Below are 16629 nucleotides of genomic sequence, written 5' to 3'. Positions count from 1 at the left end.
AACGGTTTATTATTCTCACTTTACACAGAACGGTTGGTACGAGATATCCCCGTTTACTGATTTCTAAAACAATTAAAACGCTGCACAGTAGGCCTGGCCGCTTCAATGCTTGTAATGCATCTCAGATGCACTGCAACTATTAATAATGACAAGAAAAATGGTAGGAGTAGTCGATCCTATCATTTTCCAGGATTCTTTCAATGAATGGCTGTGTATGTGTAGACTAGACTAGGTGGTTACGCAGGGCTGTGATCGTCTTAAGATTTGATGCGTTTCAAGAAATTTTAGGAACATTTCAAAGTAATTCAGGACTTCCTGTATCGTACCTGACACCTCTTAATACGCTAAAAACCACCAGAAACACTCTCAACCATCCTTAATCTTACTGCAGTCTCCTAAATCCACCTGATACTCCCGGAAACGCTGACACTCCACCAAACCCCCTGAAATCCTCTTAGACAACCTGAGTTGTCCCTGAACGTCCCTTCAAATTCCCCGAATGCTCTAGAAACCCTCTTAAATTCCCTGGAGCATCCTATGACGTCCCTGAAACCCACTGAATTTCCTCTGAGCCCCCCTGAGATCCCCTGATACGCCCCAGAGACACCCTTAGATACCCATGAGCACTCTGATTACTCCTGAAAACACTTAAAACACCCTGAGACCCCGTGAAATGCCCCTGCATATCCCATGAAACCTTCTGAAACCCCTGAAACTCCCTGAGGCTAGCTTCGATACTCCCTGAAACTCCCTGGAAATGCCTCGAAATGCTCCCTTAAATCACCTGGGTGCTTCTAAGATCCTCTCAAAGGTCCCTTAAACTCTCTGAAACTCTTTCAACACCTGTGAAATTCACTTCAACGTCCTCAAACTAAAACCTTGAAATGTCTTAAGCTCTCTCCTAGAAAATCCTTTGAAGGTTCTCTGGAACCCCCGAAACCCTCTAAACGAGTTCATCAAATCACAATTTTTTTTCCAGAGTTTACTAGTATCCATCAAATTAATCATGATAATTAGGGGTTTTTATAGGAAATTGTCAATATTCCATACGAATTTCCAAGTTTCCTGAGAAATCCCGTCTTTATTACTCTACCAGTAGCAACATCTATGGCTTGCTACTCCAAACTGGTAGTGGATTTTTCTTGGAAAGCATAAGAAAGCTAAATGAACTGGTTTCGGGCAAATGTGACTAGGTTTTTGTCACGAGATAACAACCATCATGTTGTTTTCTGAAGGCCTTCAGGCGTACTCTGCTACAACCAAGCATCAGGCCAATGATCATCATAATCATTTTATGTACCCCCAGCCCAAAGATGTTCCCGTGTATTATCATAAATGAAATGAAATGACAATCAACGATCACTCTTGGAGATGAACGAACCAGCCTCGGGCTGAAAATCTCCATAAAAAAGCTAATAATAATAATAATAATAACAATAATAACGATCACTCTGAAAAAATTCAGTCAAATCATGATAAAAGAGATCAAATTGAAGTTCTATTTTCATTTCTTTTTACAGCGTACTACTTTTGATTCAGCTAGCCATGGCATCCCCACTAACAATCTTATAGAAGTTATAAAGCGTAGTTTTTTTTTACCAACTTAATAGTTTGTTGCTTCTGTTAAGCTTGGACAAAAATGACTAAAAATAAATAAAATGCAAAAATGATGAAATCTCCCGAGAGTAATTAAGAACACCTACTATTAAATAAGAATTACATACAAAATTACCTAAATCCAGATTAGAACCTGAGACCTGTCGATTGCCAGCCGCATGCCTTCCCATCTGCGCCATCCTAGAGATGGTGAGTTGAAGCACCCAAATCAAAACATAAGCTTCCCATGACTCAATAATGATCACTTCTGAACTTGTGTTCAGCAGTGGTGAACTAGCACAGCACGTGGTAATCAACTGAACAACGCCTTATATTTCAGCAGCTGTTCAGCCTAAAATACGTGCTTTCGCTGTCAGAATTCATTATCTCACGGTGAGAAAACTTGTATAAAATTCGGCCAAAAATGTTTTGGTATTAATTGAAAATATTGTTTCCACACTTTGGGGCTACTCATACTACACAACATCTGTTGAGGTAATCTACCCATACTCTGTTGGAATTCCGTGAAGCAAATTTTTAATTCACGTTTTTGTCAGAGAATATTGATATCATGTTTAACAAGAAGTGCATAAGGATAGAAAAAGATAGGATAAAAAAGATAATAGAAATATAAGAAATATAAGATAGGATAAAAAAGAAAATAGAAATAGAAAAGTTTATCTAGCTACAGACATAAATGCCTCATAATTTCGTTGAATACGTTTCTTGGCACTCAATGTTGAGCTATATAATTTTATATTTTATTTTGAGTGATTGTTTTAAAATCTTGGTTGTCTAAAGAGTTTTAGTCAAGGTTCATCCCATTATCCGAACAAAATTGCGAGTCGAAGTATGACGGATAGAAAACGTTTATTCGACAAATGAAAAGCACATTGTGCAGGAACATATGCTTATTGATACATCAGCTTAATAAGAAATAAAACAATGTTTTGTTAAACTGTTTTGTAAAGCAATCAATGCTTGTCGAATAAAATTCTTATTCAACTTTGAAAAGTGTTTTAATTTATTATTGTTAGTACCGATGAGGAAAGTCGAACATTGACTATTTTTTCAATTGAAAAATCATTTAAACAGTAACAGTGTGTAGAGCATTATTTTTGTTCAGCTATCATTACCATTATTGAGCAACAATTCAGCAAGCTTGCTTGTTTGTGACTTGCAATTGTTAGTTAGGATACTTAGGTTTAACCCTTTGATGTCGGAAGTTCTCCAAGCGCTATTATGGATATTCTATGTTCTTCTGTAGATTTGGTGGTTAATAGCACCAAAACGGAATAATATTATGCAGAATATTTTTGCTGGATATCCTAGGCCATCCAAACTATTTTTGAGTTTAGCTCCTGTGTAACGGTAACTTCTATCAACATACAAAGCTACGATTTGTAACCTATCATGTCAAGTAAGTCTTCTGAAAGGTCAATAGACATTATCCGATCAGTCAGGATATCCTAGGTCATCCAAACTGTTCTTAAGTTTAGATCCTGAAGTCTACGGGTGTAACGGTAACTCCTTTCATTGTACAAACCTACAACTTGTAATCGATCATGTCCAGTAACTTTCAGAAGACAAAGTTACCGCGGTTGTATTTATCAACTAAGCTTCACAACAGTAAGGAAGCCCATAATATCCCAAAAATATATAACAACGCTTATTGTTCCTGTTACTGCTTTGGTAAGTACAGTGGATTGTGTAGCACTACTTAACGTAGTGGCAAATGCTATTATCACCAGTGTAGACCTAAAGCTATGGTTCTCAGCAGTAGTATTGTTGATCTGGAATATCTCAAAACTATCTTGACTCATGTTATGCAAGGGGGATTACAGTCTAAAGTTCATTGTGAGAATAACTACTGTTACTATCAAGAGCTAATTTTCAGGATAGTTTGGACGACCCTCAACGTCCCAAATGTTCATATTAATATATAGTAGATTTCAGGTGACTGGATCACCGCGATTGATTATGAAACGTTACTAAGTATGTCAGATACAGCTAATGCAACTAGTGTAAATCTGAAGTTCTGAACTCGAAGACGACCTGGAACATTCATATAGTGTCTCTAAGTGACATTTGAGATTTCAAGAGCTTCACGGATCTCAACAGATTATGCTATGCTATTATTTATGGAGAAAACACATAAAGTTATTCATATAGATTTGAGGGACCCCTTTATAGAACAGATTTGATAAACCTGAATGTCCCAAAGGTTTATAATACCCAAGCAACACACATGTTATATAAAAGTCACGACAGTGCAAGTTTTGGTTGTATATGAGTTTATTATACGTTTTTCAACACAATGTTAGAATTACGTCAAATTAACTTCTGTACAACCAAAACTTGCGCTGTCGTAACTCTTATATAACATGTGTGTTGCTTGGGTAAAAAAGTAGACTTCAGATTGGTCCAGTAAACACGGATAAATATGTAACGTTACTCAGTATAGCTAGCAGATATGGCTGTAGTCCCTGAAGTCCTGAACTCCAAGTAAGTTTGGCTGACCTGGAATATCCTTGTAGTGTCTTTAAATGACGTTTGAGATTTCAAGAGCTTCGCAGATCCCAGCAGATTATGTAATACTATTATTTTTGGCGAAAATACAAAAAGTTATTCTTATAGATTTAAAGGACTTCATTATAGAGCAGTTTGGACGACCCAGAATGTCCCAAAGGTTTATAATAAATTAGAAGACTTCAGATTGCTCCAGTAACAGCGGTTGATTTTGCAGCGTAACTTAGTATAACAAATATGGATACTGTAACAAGTGTAGACCTTAAGTCCTGAGCTCCAAGGTAATTTTGTTGACCTAGAATATCCCTGTAGTGTCTCTAAATGACATTTCAGATTTCAAGAGCTTTGTGGAACCCAGCCGATTATGCAATACTATTATTCATGGCGAAAACACATAAAGATATTCTTGTAGATTTCAAGGACTTATTTATATAACAGTTTGGACGACCCTGATTGTCCCAAAGGTTTATAATAACCCTAATAACACACTTGTCACAGAAGAGTCACAGTGGCGCAGGTTTTAGTTGCGCAGAGGTCACTAGGACTTACTTCTAGCAAGTAAGTGTTTATTTGTTAGAGGTAAGTAACAGTAACTTCTGCACAACAAAAACCTGCGCCGCCGTGACTCTTCTGTGACAAGTGTGTTACTTGGGAAGCTAGTAGATTGCTCCAGTAACTAGGGTTGATTATGCAACGTTACTCAGTGTAACAGATATGGCTACTGTTACGAGTGTGGACCTGAAGTTCTGAACTCCAGGGTAGTTTGGCTGATCTGGAATATCCCTATAGTGTCCCTGTAGTGACGTTTATACATTGTAGATGTCAAGAGCTTTACGGACCCCAGTAGATTATGTAATGCTATTGTTTGTGGCGAAAATACATAAATCTATTCTTGTAGATTTGAAGGACTTCACTATAGGACAGTTTGGAACACCTAGAACATCCCAGAATATAAAACCCCTTTTGATATTCGTGACGAAGGTGTAGTAATCTGATGAAACCTAGGATGAAACTATCGTTAAATGAAACGATATGTTTCATCTTTCAAGACGCTTTACGGTAAGCGTCTGTGTGAACCAAATTTAGACCAATGACTGAATGACATATTTTTCCCCCCTGCTTATTATCTATTTGCATTCTGAAATTCACAGTCCTTCATTATCTCCTTACATTATTCGTTAGTCCTACTCTTTTAAAAAATACTCAAAGTCTGATAAACGATAAATATTGATTTATTTTTTTACTAATTTGCTTTATCATTATTTTATTTTATACTACATAATGCAATCGTTATTTATCAAACACAACTATCCAAATATTGTATAAAGAAGCACGTCCTTAAATTTAGAAGGTTTCTTCAATTCACGAGTTGACCTCCTTGGTTCGTCATCCATAGTGGAATGCAGATCTCGTTTATCATCCGAATTCAAACCACCTGTATATGTCAAATAACGTATAAGAAAAATCCTAGAAAGTATTAAAGTATAATCAAATATAACTCACGATTTAATCTGTTTTCTTCGTTATTCTGTGTAGAGCTCTGTCCTTGTTCGTTCAAATGTTCGTTGGCCGATAGTAACTCCGTTGCAGATTCATTGAAAGTTTCTGGCACTCGCTTAGCGTCTTGCACATTCCTCGAAAACTGAACGCCTCTATCACTGCAAACGACTATTTTGGCACCATCTCGTGCCACTACAGTATACTTATCTGCACCAAACGTGGAATCACTTTTGCATCGTTTTGCCCTGCTTAAAATGACTGTATCACCAACCACAATATCAGACGGCTTTGCTCCTCTCTTTTCATCTGCATATAGCTTACTTTCCAGTTTTGAAAGCGCATCTTTTTCTCGAATTTCCGTACGATCCAAATTATTTTCGTGGTTGTCCCAGAGGTAGGGAAAGGTGCCACGAAACTTCCATCCTACTAACAACTCGAAAGGAGTTACCCCTAGGCGAGAGAGCGGTCTGACTTTATTATGCATATGTACATATTTGTCCAAAGCAGATTTCCAGTTGACTTTGTCGATTCTCGAAACAGCAAGTGCTTCCTTTATTCCCCTATTTTGCCTCTCCACTGCTCCGTTTGATTGGGCACTTAGAGGAATAGATTTCCATATCTTGATACCCTTATCCTCCCATGTCTTGATGAATTTCTCGCTCTGGAATGGTGGCCCGTAGTCGCTTTGGATAGCTAACGGATATCCCCATACCTCGAATATACGGCTCAAAGCAAGATTTGTAGCGTCAGCATCCATTTCTCATTTCGATGACGTAGAGGTATCTCGAATAAGTATCGACCACCACCAAGAACTCTCCATAACCAAACTGCTTATCCGTAAAAAAATCAATTTGAAGGATCTCCCACGGCCCATTTGGATGAGTTCGAGTCGACAATGGAATTGGTGGGTTTTTACGAGATAAGAGAAGACATGTTTCGCACTTTTTGACAAATTCGTCGGCTTCTCTGGTCATTCCAGGCCACCAAAAGTATTCGCGAAGAATACGCTTCATGGAAATTGCTCCCATATGGCCCTGATGAGCTGAACGTAAAGCCTTGCGTCGTAGACTTCCAGGTAGCACAACTTTGTTATCTTTAAATATCATAGGACCCAGTAGTCTAAGATGTCTAGCTTCAGATTCAAATCTTCGCAATCCTTGATCCCATCGTCCGGATATCAAGGCATCCCTTACTTTTTGAAGCTCTTGATCAGCTTCTGCATCGATGGTAATTTCTTCCCATGAAATTTCCATCATGCCCACGTCAAGAAAATAGAGCAAGTGTTTCTCATGCGTATCATCAAACGGTTCTGTTCTTGAAGGGTGAATCTAAAATTTAAAAATTTGTCTACAGTCGAACCTCCATGAGTCGATGTTCCTTGACTCGATATCGACTCATGGAGGTATTTTTTTCCATACTGAAAAATAATTTCTGGGTTACTATGATGGTCCCCTCAAAAAGCTTCCCAAAGGATGTTTGTTCCACTACTCGATATTTCCTTGAGTCGATGGTCCCTTCAATATCGACTTATTTCATTTATTTCATTTATTTATTTAGTCAATCATAAGTAGACCGTTCCAATACAATTTTAACTTAAAACTAGAACTGCTTGCTTATTTTATTTTTAACTACGATTTGATGTGAATATTTTTTTTAGTTGTGATTTCGTCATAGTAAAATCTATAGTTTCGCAAAATTTATTGTAGGTTGTCATTATTTGGTTGAGAGGACCAAATTTAGCATAATTAGTACGGTGATGGTTTGTATAAAAAATACTACGATTTCGTAGTTTTCGAGAGGGAGCATAAAAGTTTAATTTTGAAAGAAGCTCTATCGAATCAATACGCTGCGAAACGATGTCGTTTACAAATGATAACATGGCAAATTCGCGTCGTTCTTTTAGTGTTTGAATGTTAATGAGCATACATCGTGCTTCATAAGACGGAAGAGGTAACCTTGTCCAACCTAATTTTCGAAGCGCAAATAGTAGAAATTGTTTCTGAATTGATTCTATACGACTTTCATGTGTAACCGAAAATGGTGACCAAACTATGCTACAGTATTCTAGAATTGAACGTACATAGGCTACATATAATGTTTTTACTGTATATGGATCGTGAAAATGATAACTAAATCGTTTTATGAAGCCTAACATATTATTTGCTTTGTTGATAACTGTATTATAATGATCAGTAAAAGTTAGTTTTTCGTCTAAAATCACTCCCAAATCTCTGATTCTGACGCATTTTTCTACCTGTTGATCGCCTAATAATATTGTTACATCGGGTGTGCTACGTTTCCTACTTATGGCTATGGCATTACATTTTTTCACATTCAGTTGTAAAAGGCTTTTTTTACACCACACATAAAACATATCGATTTCCTGTTGAAAAGTGTGCAAGTCTTCATCGTTTACTATTTCTAGGAAAAGTTTCATGTCATCGGCATATATGAGAGCTTTAACTTTTTTAAGAATGAAGGAAATGTCGTTGACGTACAGAATAAATAATAATGGACCCAAATGAGATCCTTGAGGAACTCCAGATGTAACTTGAATAGGTTTAGATTTTACTCCCTTGTATCTAACTATTTGTTGACGATTGGAAAGGTATGACCCGACCCATTTAAGAAGACCTGGACCAAATCCTATTTTTTCTAGTTTAAAAAGCAACATTGGTACGTCAATTCGATCAAAAGCTTTACTGAAGTCTGTATAGAGAACTTCCACATGATTGCCATTGTCCATGGCCGTCAACGAATAATGTATGAATTCGAGCAAGTTTGTACATGTTGAACGTCCTTTGAAAAATCCGTGTTGCGTGTGAGTTATTCTGTTTTTGACCATGTCGAATAAAGTTTTATTGATTATTGCCTCAAAGATCTTGGGAATGCAAGAGATTATAGCTATTCCACGGTAATTACGTACGTCGGATTTTTTGCCACTTTTAAAAATTGGCACTAGAAAAGAGCTTTTCCACGTTTCAGGGAAACTACCTGATTCCAGTGACATGTTATACAGCCAGTATAACGGGGATGTAAGTTCTACTGATACATTTTTTAAGAATACTGGTGGAATCCCATCCGGACCAGCACCTTTGGAGGCATCTAAACTTTTCAATGCATCCGTAATGTCATGTACTTTGATTTGATGAACGTTGATGTCTTTAGATAGCTCAGGAAGAAATGAAAAATATTCACGATCACGATTTTCCTCCGAATGTGTGGTGTAGATTTCTTCAAAGAATGTTGCAAAGAGATTGCAATTTGCTTCAGAATCTACTCCAACTTTTTCGTCAAGGTGCATTTCAGGTGGAAAATTGTCAGATTTTAATTTAGTTTTAACGTAATTAAAAAAAATCTTCGGGCATGATTTTATTTCCCGCTCAGTTTTTTCGTTATACTCTTCGGATGCAATATCAATGGCATGATTTAATTGATCGCAAATATTTAAATAATTGGATAAGCTTTGATCATTCCTATATTTTTTGTATGCTCTATGTGCTTTCTGTTTTCTGTTCTTCAGGTTTTTAATTTCTCGATTGAACCAAATGGGGTACCTTGAGGTATTATGTCGTCTTCTTTTCTTCAAAGGTATAGTGTCGTGAATTATACCGTATAATATTCTGTAAAATGTTGTAACGGCATCTTCGACATTTTCTTCATTTCTTAATACATTTTGCCAATTCACCAGAGAAATTTGTTGTCGTATATTATCATAACTTGCTGAACGATAATCATGAACTTCTTCAAAATCACATTCTTCAGGTCTATTGTTTACATGCACAATTAGAGAGAATTCAATTGCTGTATGAAATAGTTCATTTTTCCATAAGGGATGCAATGATTCTACAACACAGAAATCTTCATCAATATTCGTCATTAAAAGATCCAAATAGCGATTCTGTTGATTCTTAACATTATTAATATGATTGAGACCAAGACTTGCAGAACTATCGCATATAAATTGCACCGCTTCATTCTCTCCATAAATTGGTAGCAAGATGCTCTCATTGTCAACGTCTGGGATGAAATCGATATCACGTTGATTGAAGTCTCCATAAATATGCACTTTTATTTCGGGGGAAAAATTGCTAATGATATTTTCAGCATTATGATAAAATTTTTCATAGATAACTTTACGAGCATTACCGGGTGGAAAGTACACAGAGACAAAAACATGTGTTTCACCTGCTATGTGCACTTTCACCCATACATGCTCAAACTCTTTAAATTTAGTCGTTTTGATGATATCTGCGTTTAAATTTGTCGAAACAGCAACTAATACTCCACCCCCGGACTTCTTCTCAGACGTTAGGCAATCGCGATCATCTCTGAAAACGTTGTAATTATTTCCGAAAACTTCTTCACTTTTAACAGTCTTATCCCAACTAGTCTCTGTTCCTAGAATAATTGGATAAGGACAAGATAAAACTTTATTATGGATTTCGTGCATCTTAGACGCACTCTTCATACGGTTAAAATTTTGACAGTATACCAAAATTTCTGATTTCAAGTGTGGATAATGTTCAAAAGTTTCAATAATAGTATTGGAGGTTTTTAAGCTCTGTACCTCTTCTTCGTCTGTTACAACACTTGTTAATTCAAAAGTAGAGTCATGATTTGAGATTATGCTTATATTACCATCCGGTTCGTCCTCGTCTGGTTCTGGTGAACGCGTCAGGCTGAGCGAAAACACGATCGCTCACATGAACATGATGAGCAATGCTGGGAAAAGGCGGGACCGCATGACCAATTAGACGTCGATGTGTAGCTCGTTTGTGGGATTTCGTTGTCCACCGGGTATGGGTTTAGCACTTCACCTCTTCGAAATTGGATCCCTCGCAGATTTCCCACTGGAGGGTTGGAGAAGGTTACCTTAGCGGCTGCTAGAAGATCCTTATCCGGAGGGAGCATTTTTCCAACTTTTTGATGACGGTTATTATTATTGTTGTTGAAAACAGCAGGACGGTAGTTGTTACAATCATTTTGGTTGCGAATATTTGGATTGCCGCTATTATTCCATCGATGATTAGTTTTATTCATATTATTTTTATTTTTCTGCACTGCATTTCGCTTGCGTCGTTTTCTAGCTTTGTCGGCTTGCTTCTGCTGTTCCACGCGACGAAGTTGGCGTGCATCGTATTCTGCCCAACTGGCCTTCCATACATTTCGCGCACCAAGCATTCTCCAGCCGCTAGAGTCTGATTCATTTGCTGCTTTGGCGAACATTTCGGCTCCTAGATTTGATGGTGCTGCTGTTGATGGTGACGATGTGGTTCTAATTTCGAGCGAATTATCCGCGCAGGAAAGTTGCTTCAATTCATCAATAATATCGACTGAGATCAAATTTGATTGGCTGTTATTATGCTCTGTACAATGGCCTGCCATATCGATAATAAGGCCGCTGACTTTTTCGAATTCAGAGCAAATATGTTTTAGCTCTCTTGTCAGATCGGAAGTCAGCGCATCAACATAATCCATTATGTTGTTTTTGGTTGCCTGCATCGATATGTCGAACAACGACGTTAAATGATTTTTTATTGCAACGTCGTCATGTTTTCCGTTTTGGATCCGGGCAGTCAGTTCGTTCACCTTAACAGAGTTATTGGCAATTTCGACAGCGGCGTTGCTTATTTTTGCTGTCGTAGCTTCGAAATCGGATTTTAGGTCGTTTAAAAGCGTTTCCATACTCTCGAAGCCTTCATTTATATTGAATTTATTGAGATTGGCGGCAATTTTGTGGTTGGACTCTATCATCAACTTGTTGAGTCTGATGCTTTCCTGCTGTTGGTCGAAGAATTTTTCGAAGTTCACCTCAAGCAAGAAACGCTTTTGGCAATCATTACAGATCGGTAGCATATATTCAAGAATGCTTTGCTCATGATTTCTCTGAGCACCAACGCATGCCGCATGGAATTTTTTTCCGCACGATCCATGGCAATACCACACATGCCTATCGTCACTGACGGTACAAATATTACTCGCGCACGGCATCGTTCACTTACACAGCAGTTACAAATGACAAAAAAAAAAAATGTTTACGAACGCGCGCGATTTATTCAAAGCGGAGCAAATATGAAACACGTCCGACCTGTACAACGGCTACTTTGAACTGGAGGTTTACTGTATATTGAATATCCTTTAAACAAATGTTTGTAAATTACCAGTCTTGATACAGCGTCTGCAATGTTCATGTTCCCTGGTATACTTTTAAGGCTTGATTGAAGGTATTTCAATTTGATCAACTTTGAACGTACCTCTGTTCGTATCGTTATCAACAGTTGCTGGGACCAGATTTGATTGGGTCTTGAGATCTTGATTTGTAACTACAACAACCGGAGTCTGATATTCCTGCAAATTGAAATCTCTCTTGTAATTAAACTATGTTTTACATAATCATTTGTATTAAAACAAAACAAAATGCGTTTAGTATTCGTAATTATCTAATTATATTTTGTTTTATTTCAGTTTATAATTAATTGTTATCGATACGCTGATTGCTTTATCCTCAAATTATATAATTTATCAAAATTATTCATCTTTAGCTGAATCCTGTACCTGTGTCATCGCTTGTGTCGCTTCCTGGGCTTCATTCTCCATTTTCGCCAGTACCGCTATCTTCCGTGGCGGTTGATCGTCACTAGTGTCACTCGAGCGCTTCTGTCCAGATCTGTTTTGGATAAAACGTTCCGTACATGCGCGAGCAATATGCCCTACGCGATTGCATACTCGGCACACTTTGTCAGAAACAGGACATTGTAGTGGGGAATGAAAAACACTTCTGCACCTCCAGCAAAATTTTGTACGTGACGCATCCTGACCACGTGGCTCAAACCGTCCTCTCCCGTTGCCGCGAAATTGTTGGTAAGCATCGCGGCCACGAGTGTGTTGCGTGTAACTGGTTCCCTGATGTGAAACTGCGGCAACAACGGCGGGTTGCAGTGCTATTTGTTTACGTTGGAATTCTGCTTCGTTGAGCTTCTCGATCTCACTGTCTCGAACCATATCAATGAGATCTTTCATAGATCCCTGTTTGGTCCAATTCCGATATGCTAGAGAACGCACGGCACTATCATTGGTTCTCTTCGTGATAGTTCTTGTAATCGCCTCCATCTCCTCATCATTACTGTACTCACACAACTTGGCAGCTACACCGATACGACGTACGAATGGGATGTTCTCTTCATCTGGCGACTGGATTATGTTCATCATTTTGCTTCGTTGGGATAGTAGGTATGCTCTTGACCCGTAATAGTTGTCAAGACGAGCGATGGCATTCGAATACGGGGCTGTCTTTTCATCTGGCATGCTCGGTTCCGAAACCGTACCATTGAAGATCTCCAGCAGTCCTGCTCCAGCCTTGATTTTAAAAATCCCCATTTTCGTCCGCTCATCGGTAGTGCTGATTAGGTTCAGTGATGTGTCTAAAATCTCCTTCCAGCGCAGGTATGCTTGTTTGTCCACTTCGAATTCTCCTTCAGAGGGTTTACACTCCGGCACATTCAGCGTACTCATTGAGAGGTTCGTTACCGAAGCCATCATCAATGATTCACTTGCAGTAGCGGGCCGCTCGGTGCGAATTGCGCTGGACTGAGCTTGCGGAAAATGCTCTTCGAATTCCGTTACCGATGGCGAACCGAGATTTACGCTGTTTTCCATTTCTTGGAGTTTCGCTTTCAGGGAATTGATCTCTGCAATGGAAGCTTCTAGCTCTTTTTGTAGCTTTTTTCTCGAAGCCGACTTCTCGCCAGCTCCAGAACATTTTTTCGGATCCGTACGGTCGTTGCTAAAATGCATTGATTTACTAAATTGATTATTTTCATCTCGAAATGAATATTTCAGGACTTACCCGTTTCTCTTCAACTTTCTAGTTTCCATTATCGCAAATGTAAAATCGAAATATCATGCCAAAAGAAACTACTTTTTCCTCGCTGCAGATGCCGAAAAGTGAACGATTTTGATGGATGTACTCGTTTTTTTTTTTCACTCAACTAGTATCAACAAACTCGTATCCAAGCAACTGTAAGCTCTACAACCATGTCGCTGAGAAACGACGCAAAGCGTCGCGGCTACAAATTACACTGAAAGTAAAACATCCGTTAACCTGCTATCTTTTGTCATTCATTTATATTTAACAATGACTGCGTTTATTTTATTTTTTTTCTATTTATTTCTATTTTATTTTAAAAATTTGATAATATTGCTCAAATAAATGTAAATTACGCACAATATCTATATTGCACAATATTATCTGTTTTGCAAATCATTCATGCTCTTTCAAATCAATAATGTTTTCAACTTAATTCTTGCTACGCTTTTGCTTCAGTGTCCTATCTGAGCAGTTTTATTTTTTAATAACAGCAAATGTCAAATCATTGCAGTTTTGTCTATCATAGAAACGTGTTATTGTGGTTCTGCCCTTTTCCGTCAGAAACCAATGACTTTCATCTCCGCCCATTTCCGTCGGAGACTACTTTTATTTCAATTTTCAATGACTATCTGTCTTTGTCCATCAGAAGTCAAAAATTTTCATCTCCGCCCATTTCCGTCGGAGACTACTTCTATTCAAATTTTGAATGGCTATCTACCTTTGTCCATCAGAAGCCTTATAGTTGAATTTCGCTTTCGGATTCCCTTTTTTTTACCGACTGCGCCATTGTAGTAATCTGATGAAACCTAGGATGAAACTATCGTTAAATGAAACGATATGTTTCATCTTTCAAGACGCTTTACGGTAAGCGTCTGTGTGAACCAAATTTAGACCAATGACTGAATGACATATTTTTCCCGCCTGCTTATTATCTATTTGCATTCTGAAATTCACAGTCCTTCATTATCTCCTTACAGAAGGCTAAATGAAAACATATTAAAGTAACCCACATCCAAGTTCTGTTTTAAGAACAACTGGTATGTCAATTATTTCGTTTTTCCAAATTTCATGGTGTTCAGGATCAATGATGAATCAATGATGTCCGAAATACAAATATTCCCATTTTTCGCTAATAGAGGACTAAATTTGCAACAACTTTGCCGAAGACAGTATTCCGTTTTATTGAATGAGTGAATTTATACATCCGTTTCTATGTTGCTATCTATCTGCTCCAAAGGGGTAGTCCATAAATGACGTAGCATTTTAGGGGGAGGGGGGACTCGGATTTTGCTACGAGCCATGTATTAGGTATGGGAAAAAAAGCTACGAAGGAGAAAGGGGGGTTGTCAAAAATCGTCAAAAAAATGCTACGTGATTTATGGATGGCCCGAAAGGGTTAACACGTTGCTACGCGTGTTACACAGTATAGCTGCAAATAAAGCGATGCTTTGTTGGCTATTCTATAACACCCATACCTTCCTGGTACACCACCCACACCATGGACACATAAACTATACCCTCCTCAACCATTACAAACCCGAAGCCAAGCCAAAGTCAACCGAATCCCACGCGCGCGTTGTTTTCGCGCGACACCCACCCAGATCCTTACTTCCTATCAGCACTACTAGACTACACGCAGCCTGCAATATCATCTAAATGTTTTAATTACCCTTCGCCACCGCCTTCAGCTCCTTCAGGGTGTGCGACGTCGTGCCGGCACCTCCGGCCGAGGACACACCGATGCCGGACGTTCCGACAATCACCTTGCCGTGGTACAGGGCACTCTGCGACGTGACAAGCGACGGCATCGTCAGTTGCTGTTTGTCAGGCGGCGATCCACCACCACCCGGCAACTGTTGCAGTTGCTGCTGCTTCGAACGGTGGCCACCCTTCGGCGTGTGATGGAGCTGCCGGACGTATTTGTCTTCCACCTGTGTACGGGAGGGGTGGGGTGAGAGAGGGGTGTGAAAAGCCATTAAGTATGCGGGAATAGAGCGGGTGGAAAACTTCAGGGGGAAACGAAGCAAGGTACAGTCATTAACATTTGAGTTACGCGACGACGGTGGAAAAAAGAAGAATCCAAGTAAACTGTTTGCGGTGGTGGTGCGAGTCAGTCTAGCAGCGTCTCTAATGTCATGGTTTACTGCGGACGACGATAGTGCACGTTCGTCAGCGCTTCGTCACCAAGGCTGCTCCGATGCAGAGGTTCCCAACTGTTTTGACTACCATGAATAGAATCGTACCTTACGAAACATCATACTTGGGAACCACCACGTCGTTTGAACGTTGTCTGGGGATTTCTTCGTTCCATCGTCGTCGATAGTCGTCGAGAGTGTGTGGGTTGTCTGCGTTCATTGGGGCGGGCAGGGAAAGCAACGCAAACAAACCGAAACTATCGGAAATTATGTGCGGCAAGATATAGCATGCAGGCAGACCTGTTTTCCATTAATTAGCCACGTTATGTGCGGGGCGGGTTTGGCTCGCGAGGTGGTACAGTTGGCCACTAGCATGTCGCCGTAGTAGAGCTGCTTTTTGGCGAACTCGATCGATGGCGGTCCTTTTTGAGGCACTGAGGACGAGAGCAAAAGGAAAAAGGAATTAGTGCCGTATCAGATGATTGTTAGTTTCCTTACGATAAATGGAGCAGATTATACTTACGCATGACGTGCATCGGTTCGTCATTGGACGCCTTTGTGAAGATTGGGGTGTCGGTGGACACCTCGCAGTAGTAGGAACCGGACGCTTCGTAGTCGACGTTTTTCAGCGTTAACGTCGAAGGATTTACCTTCTTCCACTGCGGATGTTTAGGAAAATGAAAAACAATTAGTTTGGTCAATTACTAAGGAACACTTCACGTTTGCTGAGTAAGTGCTCGTTTGATAACCTGCAGTTCTTAGGGCTATGAACGACTTTTATAGGCGATTAAATTTAATTCCGAAAGTGCATTTTGAAGAGATCATATCTCAGTTTCCTCCACATGCAAGGCAATAAAGTTTTATTGTTATGTTCACTGCACTGCAGGGGAACATTCCCTCGAAAGTCTCAGCATTTGAGCGTTTTGATAATCACGTTTTTCGATATTGATTTGAATCGTTCACAAACTCACGGCATACTGCAATCTCAGTAAACCGAAT

The 16629-nt window shown here is 39.1% G+C and overlaps 2 protein-coding genes across 2 annotated transcripts in view; both read right to left on the bottom strand.

The window, feature by feature from the left end:
* Positions 1 to 16629, bottom strand: part of LOC109413201 (uncharacterized) — a 249762-nt gene that overhangs the window by 209952 nt on the left and 23181 nt on the right. The window contains exons 4-6 of the mRNA XM_062851485.1: positions 16154 to 16289; positions 15931 to 16064; positions 15165 to 15426 (exon numbers count right to left, since the gene is read on the bottom strand). Of these exons, the coding sequence (XP_062707469.1) occupies positions 15165 to 15426; positions 15931 to 16064; positions 16154 to 16289 (532 nt within the window). The remainder of the gene's footprint in view (positions 1 to 15164; positions 15427 to 15930; positions 16065 to 16153; positions 16290 to 16629) is intronic.
* LOC134284400 (uncharacterized) lies at positions 12139 to 13912 on the bottom strand. The gene is made up of 2 exons (XM_062843203.1): positions 13475 to 13912; positions 12139 to 13411 (listed from the first exon to the last, which is right to left on the bottom strand). The coding sequence occupies exons 1-2, from the start codon at positions 13501 to 13503 to the stop codon at positions 12157 to 12159; spliced, it is 1284 nt and encodes a 427-aa protein (XP_062699187.1). The 5' UTR covers positions 13504 to 13912; the 3' UTR covers positions 12139 to 12156.

This window comes from Aedes albopictus, chromosome 1, assembly GCF_035046485.1.
Source record: "Aedes albopictus strain Foshan chromosome 1, AalbF5, whole genome shotgun sequence".
NCBI lineage: Eukaryota > Metazoa > Arthropoda > Insecta > Diptera > Culicidae > Aedes > Aedes albopictus.
The sequence above is the reverse complement of the archived record's forward strand: the minus strand, read 5'-3'. Positions and strand labels throughout refer to the sequence as shown.